General features: G+C 46.2%; 1 protein-coding gene across 1 annotated transcript in view; it reads right to left on the bottom strand.

Annotated features, from left to right (window-relative positions):
• The window catches only part of LOC149430682 (transmembrane channel-like protein 8), a 45,801-nt gene extending 31,772 nt beyond the window's left edge, over positions 1-14,029 (bottom strand). The window contains exons 1-3 of the mRNA XM_089666106.1: positions 13,949-14,029; positions 6,735-6,872; positions 261-403 (exon numbers count right to left, since the gene is read on the bottom strand). Of these exons, the coding sequence (XP_089522232.1) occupies positions 261-403; positions 6,735-6,850 (259 nt within the window). The 5' untranslated portion in view covers positions 6,851-6,872; positions 13,949-14,029. The remainder of the gene's footprint in view (positions 1-260; positions 404-6,734; positions 6,873-13,948) is intronic.
• Positions 14,030-14,242: the final 213 nt, after the last annotated feature.

The following is a 14,242-nucleotide window of genomic DNA, read 5'->3' as shown; positions in this document are numbered from 1 at the left end:
AGTTTTGTCCCCACCAGTCACACTGGTTATTGGCTGGGCGAGATGGACTCGTGTGTTTTTTCAAACGTACTAACTATATAAATGTGTCACCTCTGGAGTTAGTGCTTTGTGAAACAAAAACTCTTTTTGGGTTGTGATTTCACTGGCTGCATGCTTCTGCTTGGCCATGCATCTATCGTTTTCATAAGGAGACCAGAAATGTCAGACAATGTTCTCCCAGTTAAGCTTTCTTTTCATATGTTCTGTGTTTGGCCTCTCACCTCTGATGGCGATAAGCGTCTTCTGCCACGGCTTCATTGTTGCCAGGATCTGAAGGCTTTTGGCCCAGGCGGGACGTAGACATGAGCAATATTTTGGGGTAAAGGGACTCCAGAATCTAGTACTTCGAGTCTGATGAGCCTCCCTGTGCAGAGAAGAAACAGTCTGCAGTTGTAGAAGAGCATTCACAAATTCTGGCGAGACCACAGTTTTCCAAGGCTGCAGTTATTTGTCTAAAGGAGACTCAAATCTGCCTCCAGACTTGACTTCTTTCAAAATTCCCAAACTGCCTGGACATCTCCCCCAACCATTCCTAGTGCCTAAAACATTTCAGTATCTGAGCGCCATGTAGCACATACTATATACAGGATTTTGTGTTTGTATTAGTCACTCCTGCCCTCTGCTTCCTTCCCTGTTTCAGCAGCCAGGCTGGGCACTCCTATTGTCAGTTTGACCTTTTTTTTATGAGCGGTGCTTAATCATCAGAAAGAGGAGGCCGCTGGCTGAAGCGTGTGGAATGAGTGAAGCTTCTCATGTATCCAGGTCGTGGTATATCCTGCAGTAGTTGGTCATAGACACGTGCGTTTCGATCTGAATTGAAATTCAGGTAAAATTTTAGTTATTCGGAGATTCGGGAGCATCCAAATTACAATAGTAATGAATTTAAAAGAATCCAAAATAACAAAGAAAATTTTGTCCGAAATTCTAATCGAATTTGAATCGAATTCAAAAACATAAATTTTAAATATAAACAGATTGCTGTCAATTATTGTCAAACCGCTAGGGTAGGGATGTTAAAATGGTGCTATGCGAAAGACAGATGGTGTCCACAACTTTCATACCTCCCCTTCTGTTCTTGGGCAATCAACATCTACACCAGGGTTTCTCAACCAGGGTTCCATGGAAACCTAGGGTCCTCCAGAAGTTGCTTGCTTGAGCTATTTTTGGCCTCTCAGATAAGTTCTACTGACACCATTGATCTTTTTAGCTCTAAGAAAGGGGGTAATTCTTCTCAATGACCACAAGTTGAAGGAACATTCTTCTCAATGACCACAAGGTGAAGGAACAGTCTTCTCAATGGCCACAAGTTGAAGGAACATTCTTCTCAATGACCACAAGGTGAAGGAACAGTCTTCTCAATGGCCACAAGTTGAAGGAACATTCTTCTCAATGACCACAAGGTGAAGGAACAGTCTTCTCAATGGCCACAAGTTGAAGGAACATTCTTCCCACTGACCACAAGTTGAAGGAACATTCTTCCCACTGACCACAAGTTGAAGGAACATTCTTCCCACTGACCATCACACTAATGTATCATGAGATGTAGAAACAGTAATTATTAGCAGGGGTTCCGTGAGCCTGAAAAATGATTTCAATGGTTCCTCTTGGTGTTGGAAAGGTTCAGAAAAGCTGTCCTACACATTTCATTGTGATTGGACGAAGGGGTTTGTGCTAACCATGTGGATATAAATGTTGGGGGATCTTCCTGACACTCATTAGAACTGAAGAAGTTCCTCGGAGAAGCTACAAAATGCCTTCAACATTACAGAACAAGTACAGCTAAATAGAGAGAATGAGGTTTCTCCAAATGATTGTTGGACTTGTCTTCTATTAGAGGGGCGGGAAGCAGAGGCATAACTATAACCTTCAGGGCCCCGGTGCAAGAAACCATAAAGGTCCCCCCTGACTCGCAACCAGGCCCCCCCCATGGTCGCTGAACACTAGGGCCCCGGTTGCAAGTGCCACCTTTGTGACCCTGGTAGTTCTGCCACTGGTGTTAGTATTTTTTTTAATTTTTGTTATTTTATGATTTTTTAAAATTATTTGTTAACCATTTTATTTATTTTAGAGTTGTATTTTTGTAATTATTTTTTTTTTTTTTCAATTTGGAGGAGCCTTGTTAGGGGGCTTTGGTGAGCTATCTGGGGTCTAAACAGACCTCTGATGTTTCACCTTTGAGATAGAGAAAGGAGGTTATGGAAATAGCTCTCAGTCTCCATCTCTGTAGCCTCAGCTGCGCAGAATGAATGGGCAGGAATAGTACAGAGCATCAGGTTCATTCATAAACGGAAGCATAGTAAACACAGCTTACTGTGCCTCAGTGATGAATGAACAGAGTCAGTGATCGGCACAGATTACAGACTCTATTCATTCAGACTAGGAAGGAGCCAGTAAATGATACATATGCCAGCCCCTTCCCCATCCTCCATCCTGACAGATCCTGCTGTTGGGTTCCCTCCTCTCCTCTCCCGCCGGCTGCTGCCAGGGATCTGTCAGGATGGAGAACAGGGAAGGGGCTGGTAAATGTGTAATTTTAATAAAAAGGGGAGAACTCGGCATCCCTGCGGGGGATGAGCAGGGGACTGGGGGAGTACAAAGGAGGGGCAGGAGGAGGTGGATCGGAGGGGCGACAAGTAGAGAAACCGATCCCCTCCATTCTCCTCCTGCAGCCTTTGAAAGGCTGCAAGAGAAAAATGGAGAAGATCGGTTCATCTGTATGTCTCCCCCGCTGCCCCTCCTATCCAAGTGTACAGGGGGCCGCACAGGTCCCCTGCCTGGAGGATTGGGCCAGGTCACAATTGTAAAATAAATAAAATGGTAGAAAATAATTTTAAAAAAATCATAAAATAACAAAATTAAAAAACAATACTGACACCAGTGGCAGAACTACCAGGGTCACAAAGGTGGCACTTGCGACCAGGCCCTGGCGTTCAGCCACCATGGGGGGGGGGCTTAGCTGGAGGATTGGGCCATGTCAAAATTGTAAAATAAATAAAATGGTAAAAAATAATTTAAAAAAATCATAAAATAACAAAAATTAAAAAACAATACTGACACCAGTGGCAGAACTACCAGGGTCACAAAGGTGGCACTTGCGACCAGGCCCTGGCGTTCAGCCACCATGGGGGGGGGGGCTTAGCTGGAGGATTGGACCATGTCACAATTGTAAAATAAATAAAATGGTAAAAAATAATTTTAAAAAAATCATAAAATAACAAAAATTAAAAAACAATACTGACACCAGTGGCAGAACTACCAGGGTCACAAAGGTGGCACTTGCGACCAGGCCCTGGCGTTCAGCCACCATGGGGGGGGGGGCTTAGCTGGAGGATTGGGCCATGTCACAATTGTAAAATAAATAAAATGGTAAAAAATAATTTAAAAAAATCATAAAATAACAAAAATTAAAAAACAATACTGACACCAGTGGCAGAACTACCAGGGTCACAAAGGTGGCACTTGCGACCAGGCCCTGGCGTTCAGCCACCATGGGGGGGGGGCTTAGCTGGAGGATTGGACCATGTCACAATTGTAAAATTAATAAAATGGTAAAAAATTATTTAAAAAAATCATAAAATAACAAAAATTAAAAAAAAATACTGACACCAGTGGCAGAACTACCAGGGTCACAAAGTTGGCACTTGCGACCAGGCCCTGGCGTTCAGCCACCATGGGGGGGGGGGGCTTAGCTGGAGGATTGGGCCATGCCACAATTGTAAAATAAATAAAATGGTAAAAAATAATTTTAAAAAATCATAAAATAACAAAAATTTAAAAAAAATACTGACACCAGTGGCAGAACTATCAGGGTCACAAAGGTGGTACTTGCAACCAGGCCCTGGCGTTCAGCCACCATGGGAGGCCTAGCTGGAGGATTGGGCCAGGTCACAATTGGGACCCCTGCAACGCCTGTAAGTAAGGTCCTGGTGAGAAGACCTGACACCAATAAAAGTCCTGGTGCAAAGCTGATACTTCTTTGTAACGAGAGTCTCCAGCTGAAGTGACCAAGACCCCTTAGCTGATTGTATCTGCAACAACTGCACATCTTCTGTGACCTGGTAATCCCATGTTCTGCATGTATGTAGTATGTATGTAGTCACTGTTTGCTCATATGCCACGTGTACATAAGTATTTCTGCCTGTATGCAATAGTTACACAAACTTCCTTTAAGATTCGGTTTCTGGGTTTCATTTCCTTTCCTCGCTACACAGAAACTGTTCACACCACAAGTGACAGTCGCTTTTCTGGTGCCAGGGTAAGAATGTACTTCATTCATGACACCTTGGCCAAGAACCTCAGACACTGCCATATACAGTATGTGCCACGGGTGTCAAACTGGCCGTCCTCCAGCTGTTGCCAAACTACAAGGTATTTCTCACACAGACTTGCATCCAAAGACAGTGACCAGTCCATGAACTTGGTTTTGTTGTTTTATTAGGGGAAATAACGTGGATAGGAAAATAGGGATTAGGGGATGCCCAATTTGATTGGTAAAAATGGAAGGGTGACACTCCCCTCCTATGTACAAAGCCAATCCTGAACTGTCCTGGAAGCCATAAGTCGTTGTAGTAGCAGCTGCCCCTTACAGGCGAGGAACTATCAGCCCTTCTTGTAACTACCTCCAGAGATGTCTTCTCTCCCCCTTACAGAGCTGCTCCCAGCTCCATACCCTTCAAGCACTACCTGGCTTCTCAGAAGATCTCCCGGGACAAGGCTGTCCTTAGAAAGATTGCTATGTTTGTCACTCTTTCCCCTTGTAGATCCCAACGTGTGCTGTTGTACTCTGTCATCTTTGCTCCATACTGCTCCAGGCCTTGATCCCGTCCGTGCCTCTCTGCAGAATGTTCCTCCTGAGCCAGCCTGAGCCCAGCCTACAGGCCAACCCCTCCTCCTAGACACCGACAGTCTCCTCAGCACTCCATCTTTCACTCGACTCCTCTCCTGTCACCTTGACTCCACCGTATTTATCGGCCAGTCCACCACTCTACCAGGGCCTCCAAACCTGGGATTAACCGAACCCCCCATGAATATGCAGATTAGGCCTCCACCCCTTTCTTCTTACCGATTTCTGGAAGGTTCTATGGTCCTCCAGAGTCAGGAGGAGGCGATAGAGCCACAACCCGTTGAGTGATCCAGCTAACCTGCAATAACCCGACCTTCATGACAGACTTACACAACTACCTTGATTGAGTCATCCACAATGATTTTGCCTATAACATACTACACTATTCTGGTAGCACACTAGAGGGTGCTACATTTTTATAGGACATGAAGAGGCATCTAGGACTATATGCTTACAGGACACGAAGAGGTATATAGGACCAGATGTTTACAATGTTTACAATATAAAAAATAAGCCAACATATAGGACCAGATGTTTATAGGACCTGAAGAGGTATATAGGACCAGATGGTTATAGGGCCTGAAGAGCTATATAGGACCAGATGTTTATAGGGCATGGAGACATATAGGACCAAATACTTTTAGGACATGAAAAGTCAAATGGGGCCAGATGGGTATAAGACATGAAGAGACATATGGGACCAGATGCTATAGGACATAAAAAGGCATATAGGACCAGATGCTTATAGGACATAAAGAGGCATATAGGACCAAATACGTTTAGGACATAAAGTATCATATTGGATTAGATGCTTACAGGACATGAAGAGTTAAATGGGACCAGATGCTTGTAGGACATGAAAAGTCATATGGGACCAGATGTGTATAAGACATGAAGAGACATATGGGAACAGATGCTTATAGAACATGAAAAGGCATATAGGACCAAATGTTTATAGGACATAAAGAGACATATTGGACCAAATACGTTTAGGACATGAAGTGTCATATGGGACCAGGTGCTTATAAGACATGAAGAGTTAAATGAGACCAGATGCTTGTAGGATATGAAGAGTCATATGGGACCGAATGCTTATAGGACATGAAGAGTCATATGGGACCAGATGCTTATAGGACATGAAGAGACATATAGGACCAAATAATTTTAGGACATGGATAGTCATATGGGACCAGATGGTTATAAGACATGAAGAGTCATATGAGACCAGATGCTTATAGGACATGAAGAGTCATATGGGACCAGATGTTTATAGGACATGAAGAGTCATGTGGGACCAGATGCTTATAGGACATGAAGATACATATGGGACCAGATGTTTATAGGGCATGAAGAGACATATAGGACCAAATACTTTTAGGACATGGAGAGGCATATGGGACCAGATGGTTATAGGACATGAAAAGTCATATGGGACCAGATGGTTAAAGGACATGAAGAGTCATATGGGACCAGATGGTTAAAGGACATGAAGAGTCATATGGGACCAGATACTTTAAGCACATGAACAGGCATATAGGACCAGATAACTATTAGACAGCCCTCCTTCTACTCTACTAAAGACTTTGAAGTCAACCAGGTAAGGTAACAATAAAGTAAAAGGCCAACATGGGGGAGCAATATACTCTACTTTAGTCTTCAATATTCATAGCTTTACTGAGAACTTTGTGGCATAAAGAAATACCTAAGCAAGTAGAAATCTATCCAACTCCACCCAAAACACTTGTGAGCTGTTCATTGCCTAATAGGCTCCCTGCCTGGGTTAAAGTGGTAATATGTTTGTGGTGCTCATCTGACATCATAAACCATGAACATAGCCGCTCAAACCACACACCTCAGACTCTGCTTCTCTCTCATTGGGATTGGGTTGTCTCGGAGGTCACTGTACTTGGCCTTTGTCCTCCATGCTCTTGCTCCAGTGTTCCATTCTTCCGGAGGCTTGTTATTCATTTCATAAACTTGTGTCTATATTCTGTGTCCAAAGTGAAATACATATATTAACAGGGCAGTCCACCAAAAGTTCCGAAGCAGAATGGTAAAACCATCAATTTTGTAAGTAGAAGATATTACCTTCCTATATGGCCAAAAGTTTGTGAACCTCTGACCATCATTCCTATATGAGACTGTTGGAAACCTCATTTCCAAATCATGGCCATTCATTTGGAGTTGCCTCCGTCCCTTCGCCCCCAAGACCATTAATATGGATTTTTCTGTCCTTTCAGCCCCAATTCAATCACTGTCCAAATCTTATAGACTTCACCTCTGCAACATCTCCAAGATACGCCGTTCTTAACCACCAAAACTACTAAGCAACTTATTCACTCCCTGGTTATCTCTCGCCTTGACTATTGTAACTCCCTCCTCATTGGCCGACCTCATCGCAGGCTATCCCCTCTTCAGTCTATCATGAATGCTGCTGCCAGACTCATCCACCTTACCAACCATTCCATATCTGCCATCCCTCTCTGCCAATCCCTCCACTGGCCTCCACTCAGTGTCCTCCATCCCTCTCTTCCAATCCCTCCACTGGCGTCCACTCAGTGTCCTCCTGTCAGGAATGGACTGGCCAGCAATGGTGGGACTCACCTGCCTTTTGATCTGCAGTACCAGGGCTGGCCAGCGGGTGCTCCCAGCAATCAGAGACTCAACCTTTCAGCCAGCTAACACCTGGAACTGATGATACTGGTGTATTTAAGGGATGGCCAGACTTGCAGACTCTGCCTTGGTGTTGTGTTTGTCCTGGGCCCTGTATCTGTCCTGCATCCTGTTTCTGTTCCTTTGCTGACCCTGCCTGATCTGAACCGCTGCTGACTTCTCCTGCTCTGATCCCGGCTCGCTCCTGACCATCCCTCTGCCTGACCCTCTGTACCACGCTGCTTGCTACCTGTTCTGATCCCTGGCTTGTGACCCTGACCATCCCTCTGCCTGACCCTCTGTACTACGCTGCTAGCTACCTGCTGAACCTGGCCTGTGACCCCGACCCATCTCCGCTTGCTCCCCCTGTACCTACCTGCCCTATTGATATTGACCTGCCTGACGACGCTTGCTTGTATGTACTGTTATCTGTGGGTGGTTGGTTTGGTTTGTTTGCACTGTGTTATGTTTTAGTATTGCACTGCGTTTATGTTTATATGGTTAGTGTTAATAAATTATATTGTTTATCACATATCTGAAGTCTGCGTTTCCCTGTGTCAGTCACACACCTCTGGTCACACCTGGGAGCCCTGACACCTCCATCCCTCTCTGCCAATCCCTCCACTGGCCTCCATTCAGTGTCCTCCACCCCTTTCTGCCAATCCTTCCACTGGCCCCCACTCAGTGTCCTCCATCCCTCTCTGCCAATCCTTCCACTGGCCTCCACTCAGTGTCCTCCATTCCTCTCTGCCAATCCCTCTACTGGCCTCCATTCAGTGTCCTCCACCCCTCTCTGCCAATCCTTCCACTGGCCTCCACTCAGTGTCCTCCATCCCTCTCTGCCAATCCCTCCACTGGCCTCCATTCAGTGTCCTCCACCCCTCTCTGCCAAACCCTCCACTGGCCTGCATTCAGTGTGCTCCATCCTTCTCTGCCAATCCCTCCACTGGCTTCCCATTGCCCAATGAATAAAGTTAAAAACAGTAACAATAACATATAAAGCCATTTATAACTCTGCCCCAAATTACATCAGCAATCTTGTCTACAAATACCACCCAAACCGTCCTCTCCGCTCCCCGCACGACCTCCTACTCTCTAGCTCCCTTGTCCCCTCCTCCCATGCTCGTCTCCAGAACTTCTCCAGAGCCTCCCCCATCCTCTGGAACTCTCTACTCCAATTTATCAGACTATCGCCTACTCTACTCACTTTTAGGCGATCTCTGAAAACCCATCTCTTCAGGGAAGCCTATCCTGCCTTCACATTCCTCCTACCAGTCCATCCCCCACAGTTATTACCTTTTGTGTCACTAGCCCCTCCCTCTTAGATTGTAAGCTCCCAGGATCAGGCCCTCCGAACCCTCTTGTATTGAACTGTATTGTTGCTGCATTGTCTCCCTTTATATTGTAAAGTGCTGGGCAAACTGTTGGCGCCATATAAATCCAGTATAATAATAATAATAATAATTTTTCTTCCTGCATTTGGTGGGCATTTAAAACACAGGTCAGTGGATTCCCATTTACTTTGGTGGTACAGTGTGGACAACGGTTCTGAGGCTGTAATTTGGCTGCTTGTGTTGCATTTCTTTGGACATAATAGGTCCTATTAGGATGCACTGTAGGCAAAGCACAGCAAGCCCAAGCCTTTTCCTGTGGTTCATGATCAAATGCATGTATCAGAGCAGCTCTGCATTCAAACACATAAGGCAGCATTTGGAAGAACCGAAGGACTACACTAAGAACATAGACAGGGTTGTGTCTTTCCCCTCCAGCATGCAAACATTATTCAGTGAGCTGTACTTTTATTCCTGATATATTTAAGTCATAAACCGGCAGTTATGTTGGCCAAACCCTCTTTTTGACCACGTTAAGCAATTATCATTTTCTGTTCCTTTTTTTCCTATATTAGCTAAAACTGTGGTAAACGTGGTAAAAAAACAAAACAACAAAAAACCTAGATAGATCTCCCCTATCCAGCTGTCTGAGTGAATCCCTGGATAAGGGAATTTAGAACCTGCAGCTTTGAAGCACAGTCCAGCTGGGGGATAGTCAGGTTTCCCACCCAAATGCCTTCTCCCCTACTCCAGCCCAGGGGGTGTAGAAGTACTCAATGTCCCTCTTCTGCAAGCTGCAGGTCGGTAGCTGCCTTTAGGCCTTCTGCTGGGCTGGCTCCTTCCTTAGATCCACAGATGGTCCTCTCTCAGGGGGCTAGTGAGGTTCAGCTTTCCCTCTTTCTAGTCCTTCCTGGAGGCCGACCCCTTCCTGGGCCCCCTCCCAGGCTCCATACTCCAGCTCTTGCTCTCACATCTTCCAACCAAACTCTCCCTGCTACTGAGCAGGCTCAGCTGTGCTTAAGGGCTGTCCCAACCCCATGCCAAGCCTCCTGCTTTGGGATTGGTTGAGATCTGTAACGGAACCAACCCCAGACTGCGCTTGGGTACTTCCGTTATAATCAGGGGCGGACTGAGCATTTGGACGAGGGCCCGGGGTCAGTAGGGGGCCCCATGAGATGCCCCTGGTACCTTTTTCATAGGCTTTTTTGAGTTTGGGCAAGGACACAGGGGCCCCATGATCCCCTATTTCCCGGGGGCCCCATGAGTTGTCAGTCTGCCCCTGGTTATAATACTGCTTCCCTGTACGAACACCGACCACAGACACCACAGACGACCATACAAGACATGGACATGGAACTCTTTATTTGAAACTCAAACTGAGAAATCTCCCTCCCTGCATAATGACACAGGGTGGGGCAATCTACACTTAGCAACAAGAGACACACAGGTACTCAAACTTCACACCAGCAGACAGTCCCATCAGGAGGGAGGGCTGCTGGAGACACCCCCCACTAAGCTGATACACATAAACACATACATCCCATAATGGTTTGCTCCCAAGCCAGGCAAACAATAGAACAATGGGATGCAACCACATGGTATTAAACAATCAAAAGCCCCCCACCCCAATATTAGGACAGATCACCCTGTACCTCTAACAGGCACAGGGTGACAAACACATAATAGGGATATGGGGAGCTGAGACAGGGGTCTCCCCACCTCTCCAAAGTGAGCTGTGTTCAGGGGCGGACTGACCATTTGGAAACTCCGGCACTGCCCGAGGGCCCAGGGTCAGTAGGGGGCCCCATGAGACGCCCCTGGCACCTTTTTCATAGGCTTTTTTGAGTTTGGGCAAGGACACAGGGGCCCCATGATCCCCTATTGCCCGGGGGCCCCATGAGTTGTCAGTCCGCCCCTGGCTGTGTTCCATGGGCCCCCCACCCAAAGTGACTCCTGTCACAAGATCCTTTAAGCATACAGATCAGCCACTCCTCACTCCCACCCACTGACTTCTAGAGACTTTTCTAAGTCTCTAGATCAGGGGGAGGTTTCAGAGAACTGATCTGCAGAGCCTCTCAGCCCTGACCCAACTTTGACCCCTTTGGCTATTTCTCCCGGCTGCTATTCAGCCTCTTCTCTAGAAAAACAATTAACTAGCTCCCCCTAGCTTTCCTAGAAGGGTGCTACATATCAAAAACAAAAAAAAACACTTTCTGTTTCATGTTTACAACCTAGGTGCTTAACAATGGCACACAATTTTGGCTTCAAAATCTGAATATAATGTAGTGCACACCTCCAATGATATGCCACTGGATTGTATTGGGTCCTTCTGCCCTACACCCAGAACAAGTTCATCTAGAGCCCAGAGCGAAGATAACAAATGGCGCCCCCCCCCAAAAGGTATAAGTATTATGTGTCAGCAAAAATCCCCCCCCCAAAAAAAAATAAATAAATAAATCAAACACTAACTTGCAAGCTAAAATTTTCCCCAAACAAAAATTTCCCCTCCTGTCAGATCGCCATTGTGTAGTGTTTGCTTACCCACATTCTTTGCTGGGAGGAGATGGGGGAGGGTAAACACTGCATAGTGGCGATCCAGCAGTCCTGATCCAGGAGAGCTCCAGTGGCAGGAGGGAGGAGGGTGACCCCGCCCCTTGTGACATCATCACAGTATTTATGAACTGTCATCCCGGGGCAGCTGTCAGACGGCGGGAGCCAGCCCTGAGGACAGAGCCCTTTTTTTTTTCTTTTTTTGGGTAGCGGCAGGCATCGTGATTGAAGTTGGATCTGCTTCGGGGGACTTTTTTTTCATTGTTTTTAATAAAGGACTTGTCACGGACTGTCTCCTGTCTTTTTTTACACTACACTACTTTTTGTGAATGGGTAGCGGTACCAAGTACCCCATACTCATCCACATGGGGCCGGGGCTTCTAGATTCCGATAAGCCCCCGCCTGCAGACCCCTACAACCTTTGTCCACAGTTGCGGGGAAGAGACCCTTGTCCCCATCAACATGGGGACAAGGTGCTTTGGGAAGGACCCCCCCCCCCCATGTTGAGGGCAAGTGGCCTGGTATGGTTCAGGAGGCGGGGGTGCTCACTCGTCCACCCTCTTTCCTGACCTGCCAAGCTGCATGCTTGGATACAGGCCTGGTATGGATTTTAGGGGGGAGTCCACGCCATTTTAAAAAAAAAATTTGGCGTGAGAGTTCCCCTCAAAATCCATACCAGACCCAAAGAGCTTGGTTTGGATGGGGGGGGACCCCACACTACCCAATGACAGCTGAAATGTTAAAGAATGTTTTTAGTAGCTGTGTGGTATCTTACCACGTACTCAGATGCGGTAAGATGTTGCTTACTGAATTGTCCCCTCCGTTCGAAGTTCACGGTGGTACCTTCGTTCAAATGTTCAACCGTGAACTGGGGGGTGTTCAAAAAAGTTCCCTTACTTGTTTGGGCTTCAGGCAACTTGGAGTGGAGAGGTGAACCATCTCCATTGAGAATAATTGATTTTTGCTCCTCAAGCGCTTTGGATCTTCGCGCTCAGGTGTGAATGGGGCCATAGGCTAAGATGCGGTAAGATGTTGATTACTGAATTGTCCCCTCTGTTTGAAGTTCACGGTTGAACTTTGGTTAGGTTCTTATGTTGAACCGTGAACTGGGGGGCGTTAAAAAAAAATGTTCCTGTACTTTTTTGGGCTTCAGGCAACTTGGAGTGGAGATGTGAACCATCTCCATTGAGAATAATTGATTTTTGCTCCTCAAGCGCTTTGGATCTTCGAGCTGAAGTGTGACTGGGGCCATAGGCTAAGATGCGGTACGATGATGCTTACAGAATTGTTCCCTCCATTTGAAGTTCACGGTTGAACTTTCTTTAGGTTCACATGTTCAACCGTGAACTGAGGGATGTTCAAAAAAAGTTCCCGTACTTGTTTGGGCTTCAGGCAACTTGGAGTGGAGATGTGAACCATCTCCATTGAGAATAATTTGCTCCTCAAGCGCTTTGGATCTTCGAGCTCAGGTGTGAATGGGGCCATAGGCTAAGATGCGGTAAAGTGTTGCTTACTGAATTGTTCCCTCCATTTGAAGTTCACGGTCGAACTTTCTTTAGGTTCAAATGTTCAACCGTGAACTGGGGGGTGTTCAAAAAAAGTTCCTGTACTTGTTTGGGCTTCAGGCAACTTGGAGTGGAGAGGAGAATCATCTCCATTGAGAATAATTGATTTTTGCTCCTCAAGCGCTTTGGATCTTCGAGCTCAAGTGTGAATGGGGCCATAGGCTAAGATGCGGTAAGATGTCGCTTACTGAATTGTCCCCTCTGTTTAAAGTTCAAGGTCAAACTTTGGTTAGGTTCTTATGTTCAACCGTGAACTGGGGAGTGTTAAAAAAAAAAGTTCCTGTACTTGTTTGGGCTTCAGGCAACTTGGAGTGGAGATGTGAACCATCTCCATTGAGAATAATTGATTTTTGCTCCTCAAGCGCTTTGGATCTTCGAGCTCAGGTGTGAATGGGGCCATAGGCTAAGATGCGGTAAGATGTTGCTTACTGAATTGTTCCCTCCATTTGAAGTTCATGGTCGAACTTTCTTTAGGTTCAAATGTTCAACCGTGAACTGGGGGGTGTTCAAAAAAAGTTCCCGTACTTGTTTGGGCTTCAGGCAACTTGGAGTGGAGAGGAGAACCATCTCCATTGAGAATAATTGATTTTTGCTCCCCAAGCGCTTTGGAGCTCCAAAATGCTCAGGTGTGAATGGGGCCATAGGCTAACAGAGAGGTGTGTTTGTAGGCCGAAAAAAAAAAAAAAGAAATAGTCGAACGCCTGTAAAAGCCTGTAGGCTCAGCATGCATGAGGCGTTGTAAGGCATCGAAGGATCAGTTCACTAAGCTTTATGTCAGGAGAAGGGTCTTTATGTCCAGCCATGTGACTGTCATTTTCAGATCTCATTGGAAATAACTGCCACTTATGTAAACAATGAAGATCCTGACGTGTTAGCATTGTGAATCGCCTTCCCTAAATCCGGATGACCTTCCCCCCCGACCCCGTCCCTTACATTGAATTAGGAAGGTTGTCCCCTCTGACACTCACCCCCCTTTTGGTGTTTTTCAGGACCTCTCCACTTCTGAGCTCTTGTGTTACTGCTGAGTTCAGACGGGAAGTTGTGATGCTCACACATGTAGCACAGAGGAAACCACAAGAAATGCTAGGGAGTGTCATCTCCTCTCCGGGTGTATGGGGCGGCAGATCTCAGCCATGGCGATCTGCGGACCTGTCAGTAACGAGGTCGATACAATGTAACAGGACGCGGAAGCTGGCAGACTATGAGAAGACATCGAGGTGGCCAACGGCAAGAAGGTAACACAATAGATCCCTGGGTGATGG

The sequence above is a fragment of the Staurois parvus genome, unplaced genomic scaffold (genome assembly GCF_062004578.1).
Source record: "Staurois parvus isolate SC_StPar_1 unplaced genomic scaffold, SC_StPar_1.0 ptg002528l, whole genome shotgun sequence".
In the NCBI taxonomy this organism is placed as follows: domain Eukaryota; kingdom Metazoa; phylum Chordata; class Amphibia; order Anura; family Ranidae; genus Staurois; species Staurois parvus.
This window is presented reverse-complemented; position numbering and strand designations above follow the sequence as displayed.